This window comes from Lycium ferocissimum, chromosome 7 (assembly GCF_029784015.1).
Source record: "Lycium ferocissimum isolate CSIRO_LF1 chromosome 7, AGI_CSIRO_Lferr_CH_V1, whole genome shotgun sequence".
NCBI lineage: Eukaryota > Viridiplantae > Streptophyta > Magnoliopsida > Solanales > Solanaceae > Lycium > Lycium ferocissimum.
This window is the reverse complement of record NC_081348.1, coordinates 32,422,680-32,442,438: the sequence shown is the minus strand read 5'-3', so window position 1 is coordinate 32,442,438 and position 19,759 is coordinate 32,422,680. Positions and strand designations below refer to the sequence as shown.

The following is a 19,759-nucleotide window of genomic DNA, read 5'->3' as shown; positions in this document are numbered from 1 at the left end:
AGGTAAGAGATGTATGTTGATTTGTGAAATTGATGAGGAGATGTGGTGGAGAAAATCGTTACTTATTATCATTGTAGTTATTCAAACTCCTACTAGTAAAGTAATTTTTTATTTGGACTAACTACATGATTTAATAGTAGATTATCATCCTAATGTAACGTTTCTTCTTTATTTAGACAAGTTCGGCAATATGAATAAGCTCACGCATAGAGTATAGTCTTGAATTCTTATAGCCCTAAATTTCCGTTGCATTCTTCATGTAGAGTTTAGCATGTTCATTTTGCATGTAATGACTTTCATTACTTAATTTAATCTGTGACAATATTTGAAGAGCCTAAGTTATATAAAATGTCAATATAAGATTTTCTTTATACTGTCAAGTCAATCAAAATGCTGTGTGCATCTTACATGCAAGCATCCTAAAAATACAAAATTTGTAATCATAAATAAGATTAGATTATGTGATAATGTAGAAAAACTTTATAGTAATAATGTACTCCATATACTAACTTAAAACTCATATTTAAAGAGCAAGCCACTTCTTTCCTGGAAAATAAGACTGCCAATACGTTTGTGAAAATCACGAACAAGTTGGACTCGCCGCTGCTAAATCAAAAGGGAGCTACTATTATCACAGTTCAGGCTGTACTCCATCACGTCGCCGATGGCCGGAATAATCATTGCCCGTTACGCCCGTTTGGTTTCCCCTTATGCCCTTCGTTTCCACCACTCTTTCCAAACCCAAATCCCAAACACAGTCTCTTCTTTTTCACTACTCTCCACAATCAGACCATTTTCCACCACTACCACTACCCCAGAAACGCCCATTTCCAATACCCCAACTCCACCTCCTCAAAAGCGCAACACGCTAGTCAATTTCTCTTTATCCGACTCAGATGACTCTGATTCTGATGCGGAGACAAAGGAGGTAGCGAAACCACAGATAGATAAGTCCAAATTACCACCACCATACGACCCATTTAACAAGAAACCCGTAATCGACGAACCCCAAGACCCAACAAACTTACAAGAAGTATTTCAAAACATACGTTCAGATGGACTAATCAACAATGCAGTTAAGATGTTCGACGGATTGTCAAAGGACGGGTTAACCCACGAGGCTTTAGAACTATTCTCTCAAATCAAAGACAAGAATCAAATGACAGATGTGGTGGCCCACACAGCGGTTATCGAGGCATACGCGAATGCCAGGCAGCACAAGGAAGCTCATAAGGTGTACTTAAGGATGCTTTCATCGGGGGTGCTTCCGAACGCGTATACGTATAGCGTTTTGATTAAGGCGTTGGCGGAGAGTGGAGAAGAAAAGTTTGTGAAAGAGGCGAAGAAGTATGTGTTGGAGATGGTGGAGAAAAGGGGAATGAAGCCAAATGCGGGTATTTGTTTGGCTAGTTTTGAAGGGTTGGTGAAGGCAGGAATGGAGGAAGAAGGGAAAGATTTGTTGGAGATAGTGAAGAGGAATGGAGCTGTGCCTGAAGAAAGTAAGATGAAGGAGGCGTTGAAGAATAAAAGGGGGTTGCTTTATAGGACTATAATGCAGGTTTTCTATGCCAAATGAAAGATGTTTTGTTTTTGTTTGGTTAATGGCTGTTTGTTGTGTAGATTATTGTAGTAGGAAGGTTCTTGGTATTTGTCATATGGAGATGCATAGAACTTTGTGCTTATGGAAATTTGATTATCTAGCTTTTTGGCAAATTCTAATGACTGATCCAGGATCTAGCTGTAATTTTCTTTCTTTCAGGTGAATGTTAAATCTTCAACCAGAAAGACTCATGAAAAGCTTCATCCTAGTTCCCAAAGTTCAGCATTGATCTGGCGATATGTGTTAAATGATAAACATTATAAGTAGTATTTCTTTATGAAGTTATTTTCTACAGTTTGATGAACTCCACCAAGCATAGCCACCAGTTGCTCAGCTGGTGACTCCAAAGCCTCCTTAACAGATGGAGGACTAACAAATTCAAATGTGCATGCAACATTATGTTCAAGATGTCTGATAGTTAAACCTCTGGCTATGATTGTACATCAGAAATAGCGGTGCTTTCTTTCCTGCAAGTCCCGTTTGAACATGTGGGAAAATCTGAGTGAATTCTGCTTTCATTTTCCCCCATACGGAGCACTGAGTTACGTTCCAGTCGTGACAGCAGGGATGGACAGAAGTCTCTGGATCACACGGTAGTTCATAATGGATTACCTGAACCAAAAAGTAAATAAGCCTATAGGGTCATTATTGTAACTGGATTCAGACATATGCAGACCATAGAAGTGCAGCTAAGAAGCACCTTTGAAGCAGCACGTCAACACCGATGGCTTCATTTGAAATTCGCTTGGGGTGTTTTGTTTTTCGTTTGTTTTTCTTCTCTAAAGTGACACATTTCAACCTTTGATTAAATAAGATCATCAAAAAAGTTTAAAATGAATAGTATTGTTTGTAATTTTATTTTATATACAAAGCTGCGTATTGGAAAAACAAAGTGTTAGAACCAAACAGGATAAGCACAATTTCTGGTTGTTGTCCAAGGACAAGTTCCAGAATGTTAGAAAAGTAGTTGAGAATGTCTAGTTGATTAGCTCTACTCGTCTTTGCTCGGCTTCCTCGTTGAACGTAATGGCTGTCTAAACAGCCATTTATCGGTTAGTTTTTTAATAGCACATGCCAGTATCTTTATCACTTGCATTTATCTTGTAAAATTAAGCACTATCTGAAAATCCCATTTGTGGCTTTTAATGTCCTCCCCTTAGTAGTTACTATTATTGCCACTTTGAAGTAGCTAGAAAACCTAAAAAGCTTGCTCATTCTTCATTTCCAGAAGAAAATAGAGAAAAGAACTTTATAAGATCGTCAAGTTTGGTACCTATCACTTTACCTACATGCACATCATTGTGATTTTCATACGGAGAAGATTTAGCACTGTCCTGTGCAAAGATGACACACAAATCTAAGAAATGAATCAAATATTTTAGTCCCTGAAATGACGGGTATGAAAATTACAATCTTTTATATGCTGTTTCCATGCAAATATACTGCTCTTCAAATTGCTACACAATCATAATATGCAGTTTTAATGATTTCAAAGATATTTTTTCTCTGATTTAAGAAGAAAACATAATCCTTAGTAGTTTGACGACCAAATCCTATAGCTAGGATGCCGAGTGCAAATTTATAAATGGAAATGGTGCAAAAAGGGGAATATAATTTACGGAAAAGGCTCAAATATGTCATCGAACTATCGGAAATGACTCATTTATGTCACTCATCAATAGTTTGGCCCATTTATGCCATCGAACTATCGGAAATGGCTCATTTATGCCACTCATCAATAATTTGGCTCATTTATGCCGTCGCTCCTTACCAAAATGACTCATCCATGTCATCTTGCATTAACGCCGATTTTACAATACCAGATATGACACGTGGCCTCCAACTAAGTTATGATTGTGGGTGGGTAGGATATATGGGTCGAATTTTTTTATTAATTTGGGATTTAAAATTTAGTTGGTTTAATTAAATGACGTAGACCTCTAATTAGAGGCCACGTGTCATATCTGATATTATAAAATCGACGTTAATGAAAAATGACATGGATTAGTCATTTTGATAATGGGCGATGGCATAAATGAGCCAAACTATTGATGAGTGACATAAATGAGTCATTTCCGATAGTTTGATGGCATAAATGGGCCAAACTATTGATCAATGGCATAAATGAGTCATTTTCAATAGTTCGATGGCATATTTGAGCCTTTTCCGTATAAATAATTAAGGGGGCATTCCAAGAAAAAAGAATTGGTGCAAAAAGAAAAATTCAAGTCCAAAAAGAAAAATTCAAGTCCAATTCAATACTTACCATTTTCATGTAGTAACACAAGAGGTCCCCAACTATGGATAATGATCTTCCAAAGTCATGATTTTTTTAACAACAAGGTTACCCAACTTTCCCTACATCACATTAAAAGTCACTCAATTAATATTTGACCTACAAAATATGACATGTCATTTAGTTTAGTCCACATAGACTTTTTCTTTTTCTTTTCCTCAATCCACGTGGCAATAAAACCCAACCTGACCTGACCCAAACCCAAATTAATCCTTATTAATCATATTCTCTCTTAACTAAAATAGAGTTTCGCTCTCTCTGGAAAAAAGGGCTCATCATTTTATTAAAATCGTGTCGTTTTTTTTTTCTTGCTTTTGTCAAGCGAAGTCCATAAGGATTTTTTTAACGACATTAAGTAAATATAGTTCTTGAAGTCTGGTCATTCCTTATGACCCATAAACCGTACTCCTATTATATATTGGCAGCACTAATAATTAATCAGAATACAAGCACCCTGTTTTCTCTGATGTTCCGTGCAGCACCATCGACATAGCGTTCCATTTTCGCATTAAATAATGTATGTGGGGAAGAGATAAACCCTTCATAGCTTTTAACTTCAATACATCAGTAGTTCTGAATTTTGGGTGAGAGCAATAAGTTTTCTTCGTGATTTTGTCCAACTGAATTGGATTAATTTGGGTTATGGGTTTGGTTTGGATCGGGTCTTTTTGCCACATGGATTGACACAAAAAAAAAGTCTATATGGACTAAATTAAATATCACGTCATATTTGTTGGCCAAACATTATTTGAGTGACTTTTTATGTGATATAAAGAAAGTTAAGTTACCTTATTGTTAAAAAAGAAAAGAAAAAAAACTTTGAGAGATTATTACCCATAGTTGGGTGACCTTCTATGTTACTACCTCATCATTTTCCTCTCCCTTTATATTTTTAAAACAAATTGTTTTGTCCGCAGATTCTAACTTATACTTGCAATTTAAATAGAGTAAAAAGCAAGTTTTGAATTTTGAATATGATTGAGTATCAAAATAAAAAAAAGGAAAAGAATGTATATGATTAGTGATTGTTAATAATTGATTTAATTATCTTAATTGTCGAATCAGAGACAACTCAACGAATATCTCCTAAATGAATGCCACTCGTCTTTTTCTCCAGAATTACAGTTTAAGAAAAGAAGAAAGATTTATCCTTTTCTTTCTGACTGTAAAAAGATTTATCCTTTGTTCGCAAGATATGTTCTGTACCATTAACCGATCTTTGTTTTTTCATTTTACATCAATATCATAATAAAATACATTTAGCCGCTGAAGCCGCCATTATTGCTTCCCTGTCCCACCATCCACCAGAGCATTTCACTAACAACGCTTTTTTTTTTTTTGGCCCCTAACCATTCTTTCTTGATTTTTCAAGCTGCAGATCTATACACAGTTCCCCTTCTTGATTTAACTAAACCTTTCATATTTCTTGGCACTCTTTCATATTTTTTTTCTCCAGATTGCATCGATAAGGTTAGTGGGTCTTTACCCTTTTCTGCATCTTTCTTATATATTTATCCTGTTTCTTGTAAACCCCAGTTGGGATTTTGAAATTCTCTGTAATTTCTTTGACATTCAATGAATTATGTAATCTTTTTATGGAACAGTTTTCTTTCTTGATAAGTTGAATCTTGACATTTACTGTTTGATTAGGGTTTCCTGATGTCCTGAAGTTGGTGTACATCCAATCAAAGTTAAAAGGCCAAGTCTTAGAATTGTAGAAACAGTTTCTTCTATTTGGTGAATAAATAATTGCCCAAAGTTCTTTCTTTAGTTCTGTAAGTGGATATATTCCGAAATTGTTGGTTTTCTTTATCTGTTTATTCCAATGATGTACTGATTTGGTTATATTTGTAAGGTTTCAGAGAAGGGTGTTTGTGTTTGATGCTCGGTAACAAATGGCGCCCATATACTATATCATCATTGCGTTGCCTTGTACTGTTGGTGCCATTGCATTGGCGCTTTTGCACATATACAGGCACCTTTTGAATTACACTGAGCCTACTTATCAAAGATACATTGTTCGCATCATCTTTATGGTTCCTGTGAGTGTTTCTTTGCCTTTATTCTCTTCTTGTTGATCTAACCTGTAAAAGTTATATGTTTATGTTATCTTAACGATGCGCAAGGGTGGACTAATTATTAGTATATGTTATCTTATCTTCCGGTCCACCATGACACTAGTGTAATGTTGTAGTAATAGAAGTTCTTTGTTGTGGCGAGGAATGGGAGAAACTTATGTTTAGGCAATCCTTGGTAGCTCTTTGTCACGTGGTAGTGGAACTAGTTTACTTTATTTCTATCATTCCCTTCTTTCCAATTTGCACAACAGTGTTTGTATTTTCAGACCTTCCAAGATATTTAACACCATTCCGTTTCATACAACTTTCATGGATTCAAATTCATTAAACATTTCAAATTGCAAATTTTGATGTGATATTTTCTCCGTCAAGCTTGATTTCAACCTTTACTTTAATACTCTCTTCCACAGTTTCAATTATGAATCAAATCATATACTCTGCTGTATATGACCGCAATAACCGTTCCCCCTATACTGCTAACGGGATGCTTTATGCACCGGGCTGCCCCTTTTTGATGGTTACTCTTTTCAACTGAAATTTTCACAATTTGTAGTAGTATAATTTCTTATAATTGTTGTTTTAGATAATACCAACTAAAGCTAAACTAAAGACGCCATGTTCATTAAATGTACCCCTCAGGTAGTGAATATTAAAGTTGTGAATCTCTTTGGATCTTAAAATCAGACATATTTGCATAAATCTGGAAGTCACGGTGTTAATTTCAATAACACGAGAATGCAATTTTTCCTTCTATATGGCCTTAACAAATATATTTTCAGAACTAGCTTGACTCTTAGCTGCTTATTACATTGTGCTAGAGTTTTAGTTAAGTTTCACGTCAATGTTTAAATTTCTTATTGTCTCCTTGACAGGTTTATGCACTAACGTCATTCTTGTCACTCATCCTAAATGAGAGTGCCATCTATTTCAATTCCATTCGTGAAATGTAAGTATGATTCAAGTTCGTATTTCATGTTTTAATGCATATTCTTTTTCTTGATGGTATTAGAAAATGACTGCCTGTTGTTTGCTCCATGGAATGGTGCTTGTGCTTTTGCCCTCTGTGCTCTAACTTTTGCAACAAGTAGCAGTCATGAATACTGATAGAATAATAGTCGTCATGAACCGGCTCTATAGTGTGGAGAAACATGTATTTGTTCTTAACTTAATGAGCTCCTCTTTTTATGACTGAGTTTCTATTTGTCGATTTTTAAAATCTTTGCAGCACACATAGATGGGTAATTGTTAAAAGTTTTGCGAGTTTAACTAGATTGTTATATGTCAAAATCTTAATTACACGAACACACACATCGACTATTCTACCGGATACCTGCTACCTTTCACAAGTACCGAGTAACTCTGTCGACAAGTTCAGGCAGATCGGAAGAAATCACCTTGTATTTTTGTCTTGAACCGTGGTCTCTAAGGTTTTCACCCACTTCATTCACCACTAAGCCACACCTTTGGTACCATATTTCAAAAACTCCACTTCTTTATCCTATATGCCGAAAGGGAACTGGATGGCCCTGTTGAGTTTGACTGCATGCTCAGTTGTTTAGCCTACAGTGCATTAAACTATGAAATATGTATATGCATCCTCCAACCCAGTTGCTTGACTTGGTATGCGTGTCTATCTTACATTATAGCTTTATGTGTGCAATAAAACCTTTGCAAAAATATTGAATCAAAATTTTAAAGTTAAAGGGTAAAAAAATCCCTCTCCTTTGTTTTATTAGTAAGTTTTATCCTCCGTTACAAGTTGGGGATATTTATACCCCTGCTATTACTAAAGTTAACTAAAATACCCCCAAAGTAACGGATTCCCCCAAATCAATCTCAATTCCCAACTTTCAATTGAAATTATCCTATTTCGGACGGATCTCAATTAAACCCGACCCACTAAACTAATTAAACCCATATGATACACATAACCCAATTGAACCCATAACCCATTTTCTTCATCTCCTCTGGTAATATCTTCCCCACAGTGGCCAATACACCACAGTTTGCACCGGCGACACCAACTTGAAATGGAGGAGTACAATCTTTTGTATGGTATGCTCTAATGCATTGATTTTCATTTACTATACAATGCTTGCTGTGGTTTGGAGCTGAGGGTCTTTCGGAAACAGCCACCCTACCTTTCAAGGTGGGGGTTAGGTCTGCGTACACTCTACCCTCCCCAGACCCCACATGGTGGGATTCTACTGGGCTTGTTGTTGTTGTTGTTTGCTTGCTGGGGTTTGGTTATGATTTTCCTTGACTCCACGATCCTTTCCCATTGAGACTTGATTAATTGGTTAGTTTACTCTTTGGTGGTTATGATTTCCCAACCTCAATCCTTTCTGATTAAAGAAAGTAAGCAAATAATTGCTCATCTATGATATTCTTGTAAGAGGAAAGATTGAATAGCAATGTGGTCAACTTCTAACACTAGAACTTCTCCGTGCTTAGATGGCATTTCAGTGGTATAGCTCTGTTTGGCTATTTGACATGTCTACCTATTTGGGTGTTGAAATTGACGAGGATTTTTTTTGTTTGTCTGCTGTATGGGTGGCTGGTTGTTTATTTGAGTGGAGGAGAGTGGAGGTGGGGTGGGGGTGATGGCTCGTGTAAATGTGATGAAGAAGAGAGAAATGGGATTTGCGTGTTATTTCATATGGGTTAAATTAGTGTAGTTGGTCGGGTGGGGTTAAATGAGGGAAATTGGGTAAATTCAATTGAAATTGGGGAATTGAGGTTGATTCGGGGGAATCCGTTAATTTGGGTATTTTTGTTAAATTTAGTAGCGGCGGGGGTATAAATAGCCCGAACTTGTAAACGAAGGATAAAACCTGACTAAAAAGACAAAGTAGGGATTTGACCCTTTTCCCTATTTAAAATTAAAAGTTGAATCAAATTAATTGCACAATGTTTTATTCGTCTATAAGCTGAAGAATGAACTCACTTTATGCTTTGTTCAACCACACAGTGCATGGATGTATTCTCATATGGCATTCATACATCCAAGATTTATTGAGCTGTCAAGTTAATTACCCAACGTGTAGACTGCTACGGATTTATAAAGTCAACAAAACCAGGAAGCTTGAAGCATCTTAAACCTAGAACCTTGAAGAATGTCGAAAGCCTTAAAATTTGTCAGGACGACGTAATATAGTGTTGACAGATGCTGATATGTAAAATGGTTGTGACTTGGAAAAGGTGACATCCCTTGGCAGAAGATCGACTGAAATATCCAAACCTTGTGAGACGGACTTTTCTGGATGTCTGCTAAGCATCCATTTAGTGAAACTCTTCAGAGAGGGGATCTCTTAGCTGAAAATGTTCAAAATATACTTAAATACCCTCACGGAACCTTCCTTCAAAACTTGAAACTATCCTGAGCCTTTATGACCATAGGGGTCTTTCATTATCATCCGACAAGACCGTCTCTCCAGAGACTTCTGAAAGCTACTCTCGCTGTCTTACTCACCTCATCCAACTAGACCGTCTTTTCAAGAGTTTTTGAGAACTCTGTCGTCTAACCACCTCTTTAGATCACTACAACTATCAGCATCAATCTTCAACGTATTCCAAGTTTTTCTCAGTTCCCTTTTTAGAACACTCGGGTTCACACTGAAGGCTTTACACCCCAATCTTATCTCTAAATAGACAAAAAGGATTCTTGGTAAACACTTGACTTCATATAAATGTATCAACACATCTAGCTCTCCTTCCAACTAGTTATTGCCTATATGAACCTTTTGCTTCTCTTGAGTTCTATTCTTTCGCAATCCGCATGGATTCCGAGGGATTAGAGGTTGTTTGAGACACCATTTTCCATGTGATTTTACCTTTACCTCATCCCTTCTTTAAAATACCTTCATTCTTCATGATGTCGCATCTGTATATGATGATTTACATAGGACATGACCTAACCATCTTAGGTGCAGTTTTAAGGTTGCATATAGATCCAAAATTTGATAGTATTCGGTAAATGAAGTATAGGGGATAGAAGAGATGACATATATTCAAGGATGCAAAATTAGCCCTCATCCTATCTCACATTTAGGCATGCCATTCGAGATGGGATAAATCAACTGATATTTGGAATAGTATCTGTGAGAAAATGGAAAAGAAGTTTCCGAAAGGAACTTTTTTTTTTTTTTTTTTGGGGTTTGGGAGGTAGGTAGGTCCTGGTAATTATGTACTGGGTGCTAGAAATATGAGGATGCACTACTAAATTTTGCCAATTGTGCCTTTGGGTACTCAGAAAGTTTCAACTTCTTATGGGGTTGGAGGATACTTTTTGTTAAATTTTAGATGCAAATGCAAGATCATTGTTAGGTAAGGGGAATATTGGGTCCTTATTTTGGATTGGCTATTTTGCAAGGTCATCTTTCTTCAAAACTTCCTTTCTTGTGATGGTGGGACTTTAATCTTTTTGCTTTTGTTGTATGAATGAAAAAGATCACAAGGGGGTTTGCTTTGGAGAAAGTAGGATATGATGAGAAATTGATGGAGGGATTTGGAAGCAGGTGCATGGAGGACTAATGGTGATAGAAATCTCCTGCAGCCCTAACCAATGCAAAAAATGTAGGAGAAACAACAACTACTACAACTATATCTCAGTCACAAACAAGTTGGGGTTGGCTAGAAAAGGAGCAGAAAGAAGATACTAAAAAAAGTAAAATTTTGAGTGATATTGAGGGTTCCTTTTCTGTCTGTTAGGTTGGATTATGTCTGTTAGGTTGGTTTTGAGTTTGTGCTATTTCCCTTGTTCCATTGGGATGTTGATCTGCGGACAGAATTTTGGTTTATTAGTAATAGCATCCAGATAATTGAGCATGTTGTTCGTTTGGTTCTTGTGAGTAAGATTGGACTGATCAAAAGAAGATGCTTGTTAAAAGCTCTAGACTCACATAGCTTTAAAGGAAAGGAGCATTTTAGCGTCAACTATCTGGATTTATGAGCATTTTAGCTTATTTTATGCAGACTTTACTTACTGTATGAGCCAGGGTCGTTTGTCCTGAATTTATAATTGGGAGATTGAGTAGTTAATGTTTTCATGATGTCAGCAATGATCCGTTCAGAGTGCACTGGCTATGGCCCTCTATGTTTTCTTAGAAGCTATGTGTAGGTCCACCCCCTCCCCAACATGGTCTATATCAGGGCTCTCAGGAATCTGGATCGTGCATGTTAAGCATTTTAAATCATAGTCGTTCTCTCCCTTTTAAGTTGAACCACTTCTTTATCTCTCTATCCGGAGAAAGTCTAATCCTTGCCGCGTGGCAATATTTTGCCGCCTTTAAGAATTCAAATTATATAGATTATTATTTTGTATCCTTTAATAGCTTTGTTTTTCCTTTTTTCGTGGACATCTTCTCACAGTATACCTAACTTGTGCACATTTCTAGTATTTGAGTAACTGAATAATTCAAAAATTCAAAAAAAAAAGAAAAAAAAAAGAAGGAGAAATAGAAGAATAAAGAAGAAGAAAAAACTTTAGCCTTTTTTTTATTTGTAAATCTCCGTCCTAGTAAAGCACGCAACATATATTAGGTGGAAAGGAGCAGTTGGTGAATGATTTATATGAGTATGCATATTTTATATTTGAACTTATGTTTACAGTTTACCCACCTCTCTTATGGTGGAATTGTTTCGTTAATTGTGATTATTTCGATTTTAATTTCCTTTCAGATATGAGGCTTGGGTCATATATAATTTTCTATCACTCTGCCTGGCATGGGTAGGCGGCCCAGGGGCTGTTGTTCTAAGTTTGAGTGGCCGAGTTTTAAAGCCAAATATGTGTCTGATGACCTGCTGCTTTCCTCCACTTCCTTTGGATGGGTAAGTTGTGCTTATGCGAAGCTACTTTTATTTAGTCAATGAAGAGCTATGCCTTTTGAGAATTCTCCAGCATGTACTGTTTCTAGAAATTTGTACATTACTCGCAGTTCTACATAGGGGAGTCATATTTCATGGTTTATATGATTGAATGCATTGCATTTTTATGCTTGAATTTGAGACGACTCCTTAAATTTCAATTGGATAATGATTTCCTCGATATCTATTACCAAATTATCATCACCTTGCTTTACATTTCAATTATGTTGGTCTCCATGTTGCAATGTTGTTAATTTATTTACATGATTGGACTTCAGAACTCTTGTTTATTTATTTATTTTGAAATGTGTTTCTGATAATGTTCAAGCAATGCAGACGCTTTATTCGAAGGTGCAAGCAGGGATGTCTGCAGTTTGTGATTCTCAAGCCGATATTAGTGATCGTTACAATCATACTCTATGTAAAAGGAAAATATGAGGATGGAAATTTCAGTCCTAGGCAATCATACCTCTACCTCACAATTATATATACTATCTCATACTCAATGGCACTTTATGCCTTGGCTTTGTTTTACGTGGCATGCAAAGATCTGCTCCGGCCTTTTAATCCAGTTCCAAAGTTTATCATTATAAAATCCGTCGTATTCCTTACGTACTGGCAGGTAATTCACCAGATTTGCTCAGTTACATGTTATTTTCTCACTTTGCTGTTAAGCAAGCAAAATATAATTCAGTTTTTGACTACTGAACACTTTACATTTTGGTTTCACCAAATCTGGCATATTAGCTTAATTCTGTTATTACCATAACAATATTATTATTATTATTTCCTTTGTCCTGTTTTCTGTGACACATTTCCTTTTTAGTATGCACCCGAAAAATGAATCCTTTCTCTTTTTGGAAACTTTTTAATCTTACCATCACTATTTTGCCCTTAATAGTACAACTTCTTGTTTTGTGTTGGTTTTATAACTGAGTTTTTACTGAAATCACAGTAATTGGCTGGCTTTTATTCTTCAATTACAATTTTCTGTGTAGAATGACGTTTCTAGTTATCATAATCTTCCTCCTTAACTTCTTCTGCCAGGGTGTTCTGGTGTTTCTTGCTGCAAAGTCAGAACTTATTAAAGATACCGAGGAAGCTGCTGAATTTCAGAATTTTGTAATTTGTGTTGAGATGCTTATTGCAGCTTTTGCGCATCTTTATGCCTTCCCATACAAGGAATATGCTGGCGCAAATATTGGTTCTTCTAGTGGTTTTACCGCTAGCCTTGGACATGCCCTTATGCTAAATGACTTTTACCATGACACGGTCCACCAGGTAAGACAGGCACTTGCTCATTCCCTTGCGCCATATGTTTACTCCATGTGTGTCCTAACAAATCTATTTTCTTCCATGAATGCAGTTTGCTCCTACTTATCATGATTATGTTCTCTATAATCATGGTGGTGATGCCGAAGAGGGATGTGCAACGAAGTACCGAGCGAGGACTTTCGTTCCAACTGGCCCAGAGATGGATACTGTTAGGAAAAACAAGCACATACTTGGAAACAAACAGGAAGATGTACAGTTATCTAGTCTCTCCCCCTCTGCTAATAACAATAATCCACAAAATCTGGGTGCAGGCCAGCAAACAGGGAAATCGGAGGCAATGAACTACTCGTTGCTTATGGATGCATCAAATAATGTTTCAGCACCCTATGACCTATCACTGATTGATGTAGACATTTCAAGTTATCCATCTAAGGTACCTGCAGCCAATCCTGGGACAAGGTGATGACATTGAATTTTCATCCATGTGTGGAATTTATTTTGTTGGAAATTAGATGTGCACAGCGTCATATGCGACCTAGTATGTCGCTGTGAAGCTCACAGTTGTAACTTAGCGTGTAAATGTAGGCAAAGCTAGTTTTCTACCATGTACCTTTTGATTGTTTGTTCCCATTTCCATATGTAGTGTAATTAGAGAAACCTCAGTTATGTTGCATTTGGATGGCTTAACACAAAGCTCATCATATTTTATCTATCCACAGTTTGCCTTTAATTTATATATCTGAATGATTAGCTTATAGGACTTAGTACTTTCCTTGGCGCTAGATCTTTCTTCTGTGGGTACTTTTGCACTTTGTTCTGAGCTCCATAATGGGAAACTAATCATTTGGGTTGAGTGCAGAATAATAATAAGTTCCCCTTAAATTTTGGTCAAGTAGTTTGGCTCTTTAACAATTTTAGATGCAAGATGACATTGCATTGTTGTTGTGTAGTAATTTTGTCTGACTTCTGTCACATCTTTTTTTTGGTGCGGGGACGACGCGATGTGTGATGCCCAGGCAGACGTGCCCTTGCCCTAATGGCTTCGGGCGCATCTTGCATTCCAAGACTCGATGACTCACGGGATTCTGCAATTCACACCCAGTATCAAATTTCGCTAAAAACAGAAGCAATATTAAAAGGGTTTCTTATTAAAAAAGCACTATTTAAAGGGTGTTTTGGTAAAAGTTATTTTAGTAAGATGGTTTTATTGAAGGAGCAATAATGGGTTCTATTTTCCAACAAATTCTCGGTAAAAAGAAGAAGAAGTGGAATTTCATTAAGCATTAGTATATATCTTGGATTAAAATGTTTGCTTCACCAAGTTCAAGAACTACTAGTCGCAAAGTATAAGTCATGTAAGAAAAGCTTTTCAGAAACGTGAGTAGTAACCACCTACTTGCGCGCAGAAATATAACCACCTCTTTTATGTGCTACTTTAATTTGTGTATTTAGGTGCTGCCAAACACGGCTCTCGCAACGCGTTATCCCTTTGTTGTGTTGTCTTCGTCATTTCTCTGATATATTGGTCATCAGTTAATATATATTTTATCCTGTTAGTCCCATCTATGATATGCCTTTTCGACTGTATAGGGTGGGAAATCAAGACGAAGCATTTTGGTGTTTTACTTTTAGGTGAAATACGATAAGGAAAAGAAAGTAAAACAAAAAGGGAAGAAGGATGGGTCTATATTTGACCAAAGAAAAGACGTACTATCTTAAATGTGATATATCGTTTTTTCCCCTTCTATGTCTGACCAACAGTTTCATTCTCATGACTTATACAAGAGGTCTTCAACAATGTATATTTTTGTGGAAAAAGTAAGTTAGAAGATACCACTCTAGCACGAGAAAAGGTATTTTATGTATCTTGGATTCTTGTGCTTTGGAGTTTTTCTACACGGACAAATCACCTTGCTTGTTGGTTGAACAAAAGCGTGACAATACCTTTAATCATCATAATACTAGATGATTATCCCAACTCGTGATTGTTCAATTAGTCGTCGCATGCAATAATAATACTTAGAATAATGATATCTTCCTTACCTTTTTATCGCAATCGTATGATTCAAGCTTAATTAAGGAAGCCCCAAATTAAGATCTCAACAATCTTATTATATTTAGGTTTCATTAGTATATACATATATATATTAGTGCATTGGCATGAAAACTCTCAACATATATTAACTATGTATGAATTAATCTCAATCTTGATTCTTCAAATTAAAGAACAATTTGGATGCTAAATAGGACGAATATGCTTGCTCAGGTTTAGGATCAACCAAATCCTGAACCAATGATGTCTTTCAATTTAAATCACGACTTCGAAGGAAGATCAATAAATTGGTTAGATATAATTTTAGTGAAATGTATTAAGAAATGCAATGTACAATATTTTGTAGCATAGGGAGTTGATAATATGCCCTCTTTATCTAAAATGGTACTTGTTTCTTGTGGAGGTAGGTCTGGTCCTTTGAGATTTTGTCTTTTTCCTGTTTTATCAACAAAAATCAGCTACCATATAATATCTTTTTTTTAGGAGACTACATGTAAGTAGAAATAAATAAATGAATAACAGAAACGCTTGAATTGGTTCAAAAGATCATATTGATGTAATTAAGTAGGGTTCGCCAGCCAGCTCACTTGATGTGCACTCTCATTTCCCTAGCTGCCATGTATTTGGATGGTCCAAATCCCTCAGTAGTATACTCCTTTTTTCCCCTTCCTTTCATTCTATGTAGTGATTAAAAAATAACTTTAATAAAGAAGATAATTTGAAGATATTTTTAGAAGTTGAGTACCAAACAGTGTTATGATATATAATTAAGTAATTAAATAATACTATACTCTTTCTAGCAATTTAAGCTTTTATGTGAGATTGTCACACACTTCAATATAATATTCAAGTAGGAAGAGGTCCCGGGTTCGAGTCTCACCACCACCTATTATCAAAAGAATTTCAACGTGTTTGGCTCATAAAAAATAAATCAGGCTAGCACGTAAGAAAGCGTGTTAAGGCATAACATAATTAAGAAATTATAGAATATGCTCATTCTAACGAATTAAACTTTTAGATAATATAGTCATACACTTTGACAAATAACATGTAGCCAACACAGTAAAATAGTTATTTTGAATAAATGCCGGTTTGTTTATAGTAGAAAGGTGAAGTTGGAAATTACAAGAAAATAAATCATATTTGTAGTTTTTCACTCTTTTAGTTACATATAATTTTTTAGGATAAGTGGCGCCTGCCATTCTTTGTGTAGAAGTTAGTATTTTGTTTGCTGTAAATGCTTGTATTAGAAGACACACAATTGTAAAGGGGTTGGTTACACCTATTGTGATAATATCTGAATTCTCTGAATTTTTTTCGTTGCTAATGTTTGACTTCTTTATTTTTCCAAACTATCTCAAACTATCTCTCTTGAGTTGCTATATAGGTACACCATAAGCTTCCTGGCGCCACCTTATCTTATGTTAGATTATTATTTTTTGCAAGAAACTTATGAGTTCAGTGGGTTTAAGGAATCCTTTTGTCTCTGATTCAACCTTAAGATACGTCTTCTTATGAAAATTGGAATATATAAAAGCTCTATATGGACTATGACTATGTAATTAACAATTACTATATGATTGGTTTATACTTTATTCGACTAATCTTCTTTTGAGATAAACTTTTTAAAACTCTATCATAATTGATACTCCTATAAATAGTTTCCGAGTTAAGTTGAATTTGGTTATCTAGTAAACATTAGTATCATAAATTAAATTAGAAGTATCTCTAATCTAGTAAAAGTCATTTCCTTTTCAATTCTTTAAGGTCCTCAAGCAAACAATTAAGGTAATCTTTCAGCGGAAATTTAGTTTGGTTTTTCTTAATTGTTACACATTTTTACTTGAACGAAAATGATGCCGATGAACTGTTTTTATTGGAATAATAATATTGTTATAATACTAATGAGATCTTTTTTAGCTAGCAAAATACTGCAAGTTCTTGACAATTGGAAAAATAACCTTTCCGCAAAAGTCAAAGAGTAAGTATAAAACCAGATTAAGAATAGAGACTTAATTTGGAAGACTAGAACATTTATTGTGTAACAAAATATAAATACTAAATCGTGTGCCATGTGCCATCCTCAAATTGCATGCTTGAATTAAATGATGAATGAAGAAGATTAAATGGGAGAATATCCTATATCATGCTTTCATTACTCTTGCAATAAATCAAAACAAGGAAAATATGTACTCAAAATTTACATTTCTTTTTCGAAAAATGCCAAAAAGGAAAAAAGAAAAAGTGCAAAATCAAGCAAGTCAAAAGTAACTGACGTGGGTGAGTTATGCCACGTCTCAAATAGAAAAAACAGATCCTAACTACTCAAATTGCCAAACATGCAAAAACATACAAATACAACCCCTCCTTTTTTGGATACATACAAAATCAACCCCTTTCATATCACGTGATTCTCTCTCCATAAGACCAAAACTTCCTCCAATTTCCCACGATACCCTCAAATGCCACGTGACCACCTTAAAAACAGGGTGCAAAAAGTTAAGGAAATAAGAACAACAATTTGATATAATTTTTCCTTACGGAGCACTTTATTTTCAAAATGGTATGATATTGTTCGCTTTGTTTGAGTTAAGTTCGTGTTTTTTTTTAAGGCTCACACAGTAAAAATATCAATAATATTTTCTATATAGTTTATTTTTCTTTTCAAAGACCAATATTAAATTTTGTTCGCACCCCAATAACATGAAAGTCAATTTAAGAGGCAAAAATCATAAAATTAAGTTGAAATTCTCGTAGAGAAATATTAAGTGACTTTTTACCTAACCTATTTTGATGAACAAAATTATCAGATACCTTATAAAAGCAAGCAAGTATTCAATAAAATAATTAAGGACAGCATAAGCCAATTGAAAACATGCCATGATTAGTTTTAAAAAAAGCTAAAATTCTTTGTCAAAAATTATAAAAGGGCAAAAAAGGTCAATCACGTATGGGTAAAGCAGAAAAGGAGAAAAGAAGTCGACTACCATAAAATCAAGGCACGTCCTTACGACGGCGTTATGGTCTCTAAAGCAAACATTAAATACAAAGCATAACCTAAAAATAAACAGAGTATTCATACTCCAACCAACCCCCTCTTTCCCTAAAATCACGACCATTATATACCACTACCCCTCCTCCTTTCTTCCACTACAAATTAACGCTCTTTCTCTCTCAACATATATATACTAACCAGCATATCTGTATATGTATGTATGGATCATAATATGACTACAAAACATATGTCTTATGGTAACATGTTCAGAACAGAAACAGGGTACACAGACATAGAAAAAAGGCAGCTATTCTTGAGAAGCTATCAATTTAGCAGGAAGCAGAGTGTAAGTGAAAAGATCAAAAAGTCTTTCTTTAGAGTGAAAAGGGTGATATGGGTAAAGCTCAGATCAGCAAGAAAAATCAGGAAATTGGTTTGGTTGAGGCTCAAATATGGTATCTTTGGTTATAGAAGGAGAAGGTTTTTTCGTCGACTTTCAAATTCAAGTTATTATAATAGTACTTCTGGGTGTTCATCTTCTTGTTTCTGGTAGGATAATGAACTTTTCTTTAGTATTCTTTGGCTTATTTGGGATATTTAATTATGTAGTAGCAGTGGGTTGTGTTTAAACTTAGTACTGGAGGAGAAGGAAAGCTAGTATGAACATCAGAACATGCCCAAATCTTGAAGTTCTCTGCTGACTTTATTTTCTCCAGTTACTTTTACGTATGTATACATATCTTTTAGTAGTCTAGTCAAATTTGGGGTATCAGCTCTATTGTTATCAGTTTTTTTTTTCTTTTTCTTTTCGATTTCTAGTATTATTCAGAGTTTAAATCAGATGAATGGACAGTAAAAAAAGTGAATAGTTTTAATATGAGGAGTCCATGAGTAGATTTAATTCTTTGTGTACATGTATTGTTCTGTAGCAATATTGGTTGCTCTGGAAGATGGTACTATTAGTAAAAGCAAAACAACTTGAAGAAGTAGGTAAAGAATGAGAAAGAATCTGAAATCTACTAAAGTACCTAACACTCTGGGACCACAAAACTAAATGCGTAGTAGTACTAATTTTGTGTGGTTTATAGATCATCTCTTAATGAATTAACATTAGTAAAGTTTTCTCTTTTTGATTGATATCACATAATTTTGAATGGGAAATAAATTAAATTAGGCTGTAATCTCATAGTAGTAAGATGCTCATCTGCATAAGGTATGTATGTTGAATATTTTCCTATTGAATGCAGTTAGGATTATTGACTATTGTGTTTGCATTTGACTAATATTTCAAGAAATTAGAGTTCCCATAAAAATTAGGCCCTGAAAGGTAGTTCTAGACTTCTAGTGATTATTTAATCATGGATGGAATGTCATTATGCAGAATTGATAAGTGATAATTAGTTGTAAAAGTTAAAAGATCAAGAAAAAGATTGTTGCCAACTGTTAGTTCAATTTGGCAGGTTTTCTGCATTAATTACTCTCGAAAGTTTGCACATGAATCTAGGTTTTTTCTAAACTTTTCTGTAATTTTTTTAGTATAAAATTGGGGTAAGCTGCCATATTAGAAGCCAAAGGAGACATTCATCACACAACCCCA

The 19,759-nt window shown here is 35.2% G+C and overlaps 3 protein-coding genes and 1 long non-coding RNA gene across 4 annotated transcripts; all 4 read left to right on the top strand.

Moving 5' to 3' along the window:
- Positions 1 to 490: 490 nt before the first annotated feature.
- LOC132064443 (pentatricopeptide repeat-containing protein At4g38150-like) lies at positions 491 to 1,724 on the top strand. Its single transcript, XM_059457421.1, has one exon. It carries the CDS (start codon positions 665 to 667, stop codon positions 1,574 to 1,576), a length of 912 nt encoding a protein of 303 aa, XP_059313404.1. The 5' UTR covers positions 491 to 664; the 3' UTR covers positions 1,577 to 1,724.
- Positions 1,725 to 4,675: 2,951 nt separating this feature from the next.
- Positions 4,676 to 5,600, top strand: LOC132062717 (uncharacterized). Its single transcript, XR_009416240.1, has 2 exons — positions 4,676 to 5,366; positions 5,547 to 5,600. It is a non-coding gene; the product is annotated as an uncharacterized LOC132062717 (long non-coding RNA).
- Positions 5,601 to 5,731: 131 nt separating this feature from the next.
- LOC132064442 (uncharacterized) lies at positions 5,732 to 13,869 on the top strand. Its single transcript, XM_059457420.1, has 6 exons — positions 5,732 to 5,938; positions 6,847 to 6,920; positions 11,654 to 11,803; positions 12,176 to 12,461; positions 12,887 to 13,120; positions 13,206 to 13,869. The coding sequence occupies exons 1-6, from the start codon at positions 5,792 to 5,794 to the stop codon at positions 13,575 to 13,577; spliced, it is 1,263 nt and encodes a 420-aa protein (XP_059313403.1). The 5' UTR covers positions 5,732 to 5,791; the 3' UTR covers positions 13,578 to 13,869.
- Positions 13,870 to 18,234: 4,365 nt separating this feature from the next.
- LOC132062716 (uncharacterized) lies at positions 18,235 to 18,964 on the top strand. Its single transcript, XM_059455237.1, has one exon. It carries the CDS (start codon positions 18,383 to 18,385, stop codon positions 18,713 to 18,715), a length of 333 nt encoding a protein of 110 aa, XP_059311220.1. The 5' UTR covers positions 18,235 to 18,382; the 3' UTR covers positions 18,716 to 18,964.
- The last annotated feature ends 795 nt before the right edge of the window (positions 18,965 to 19,759 follow it).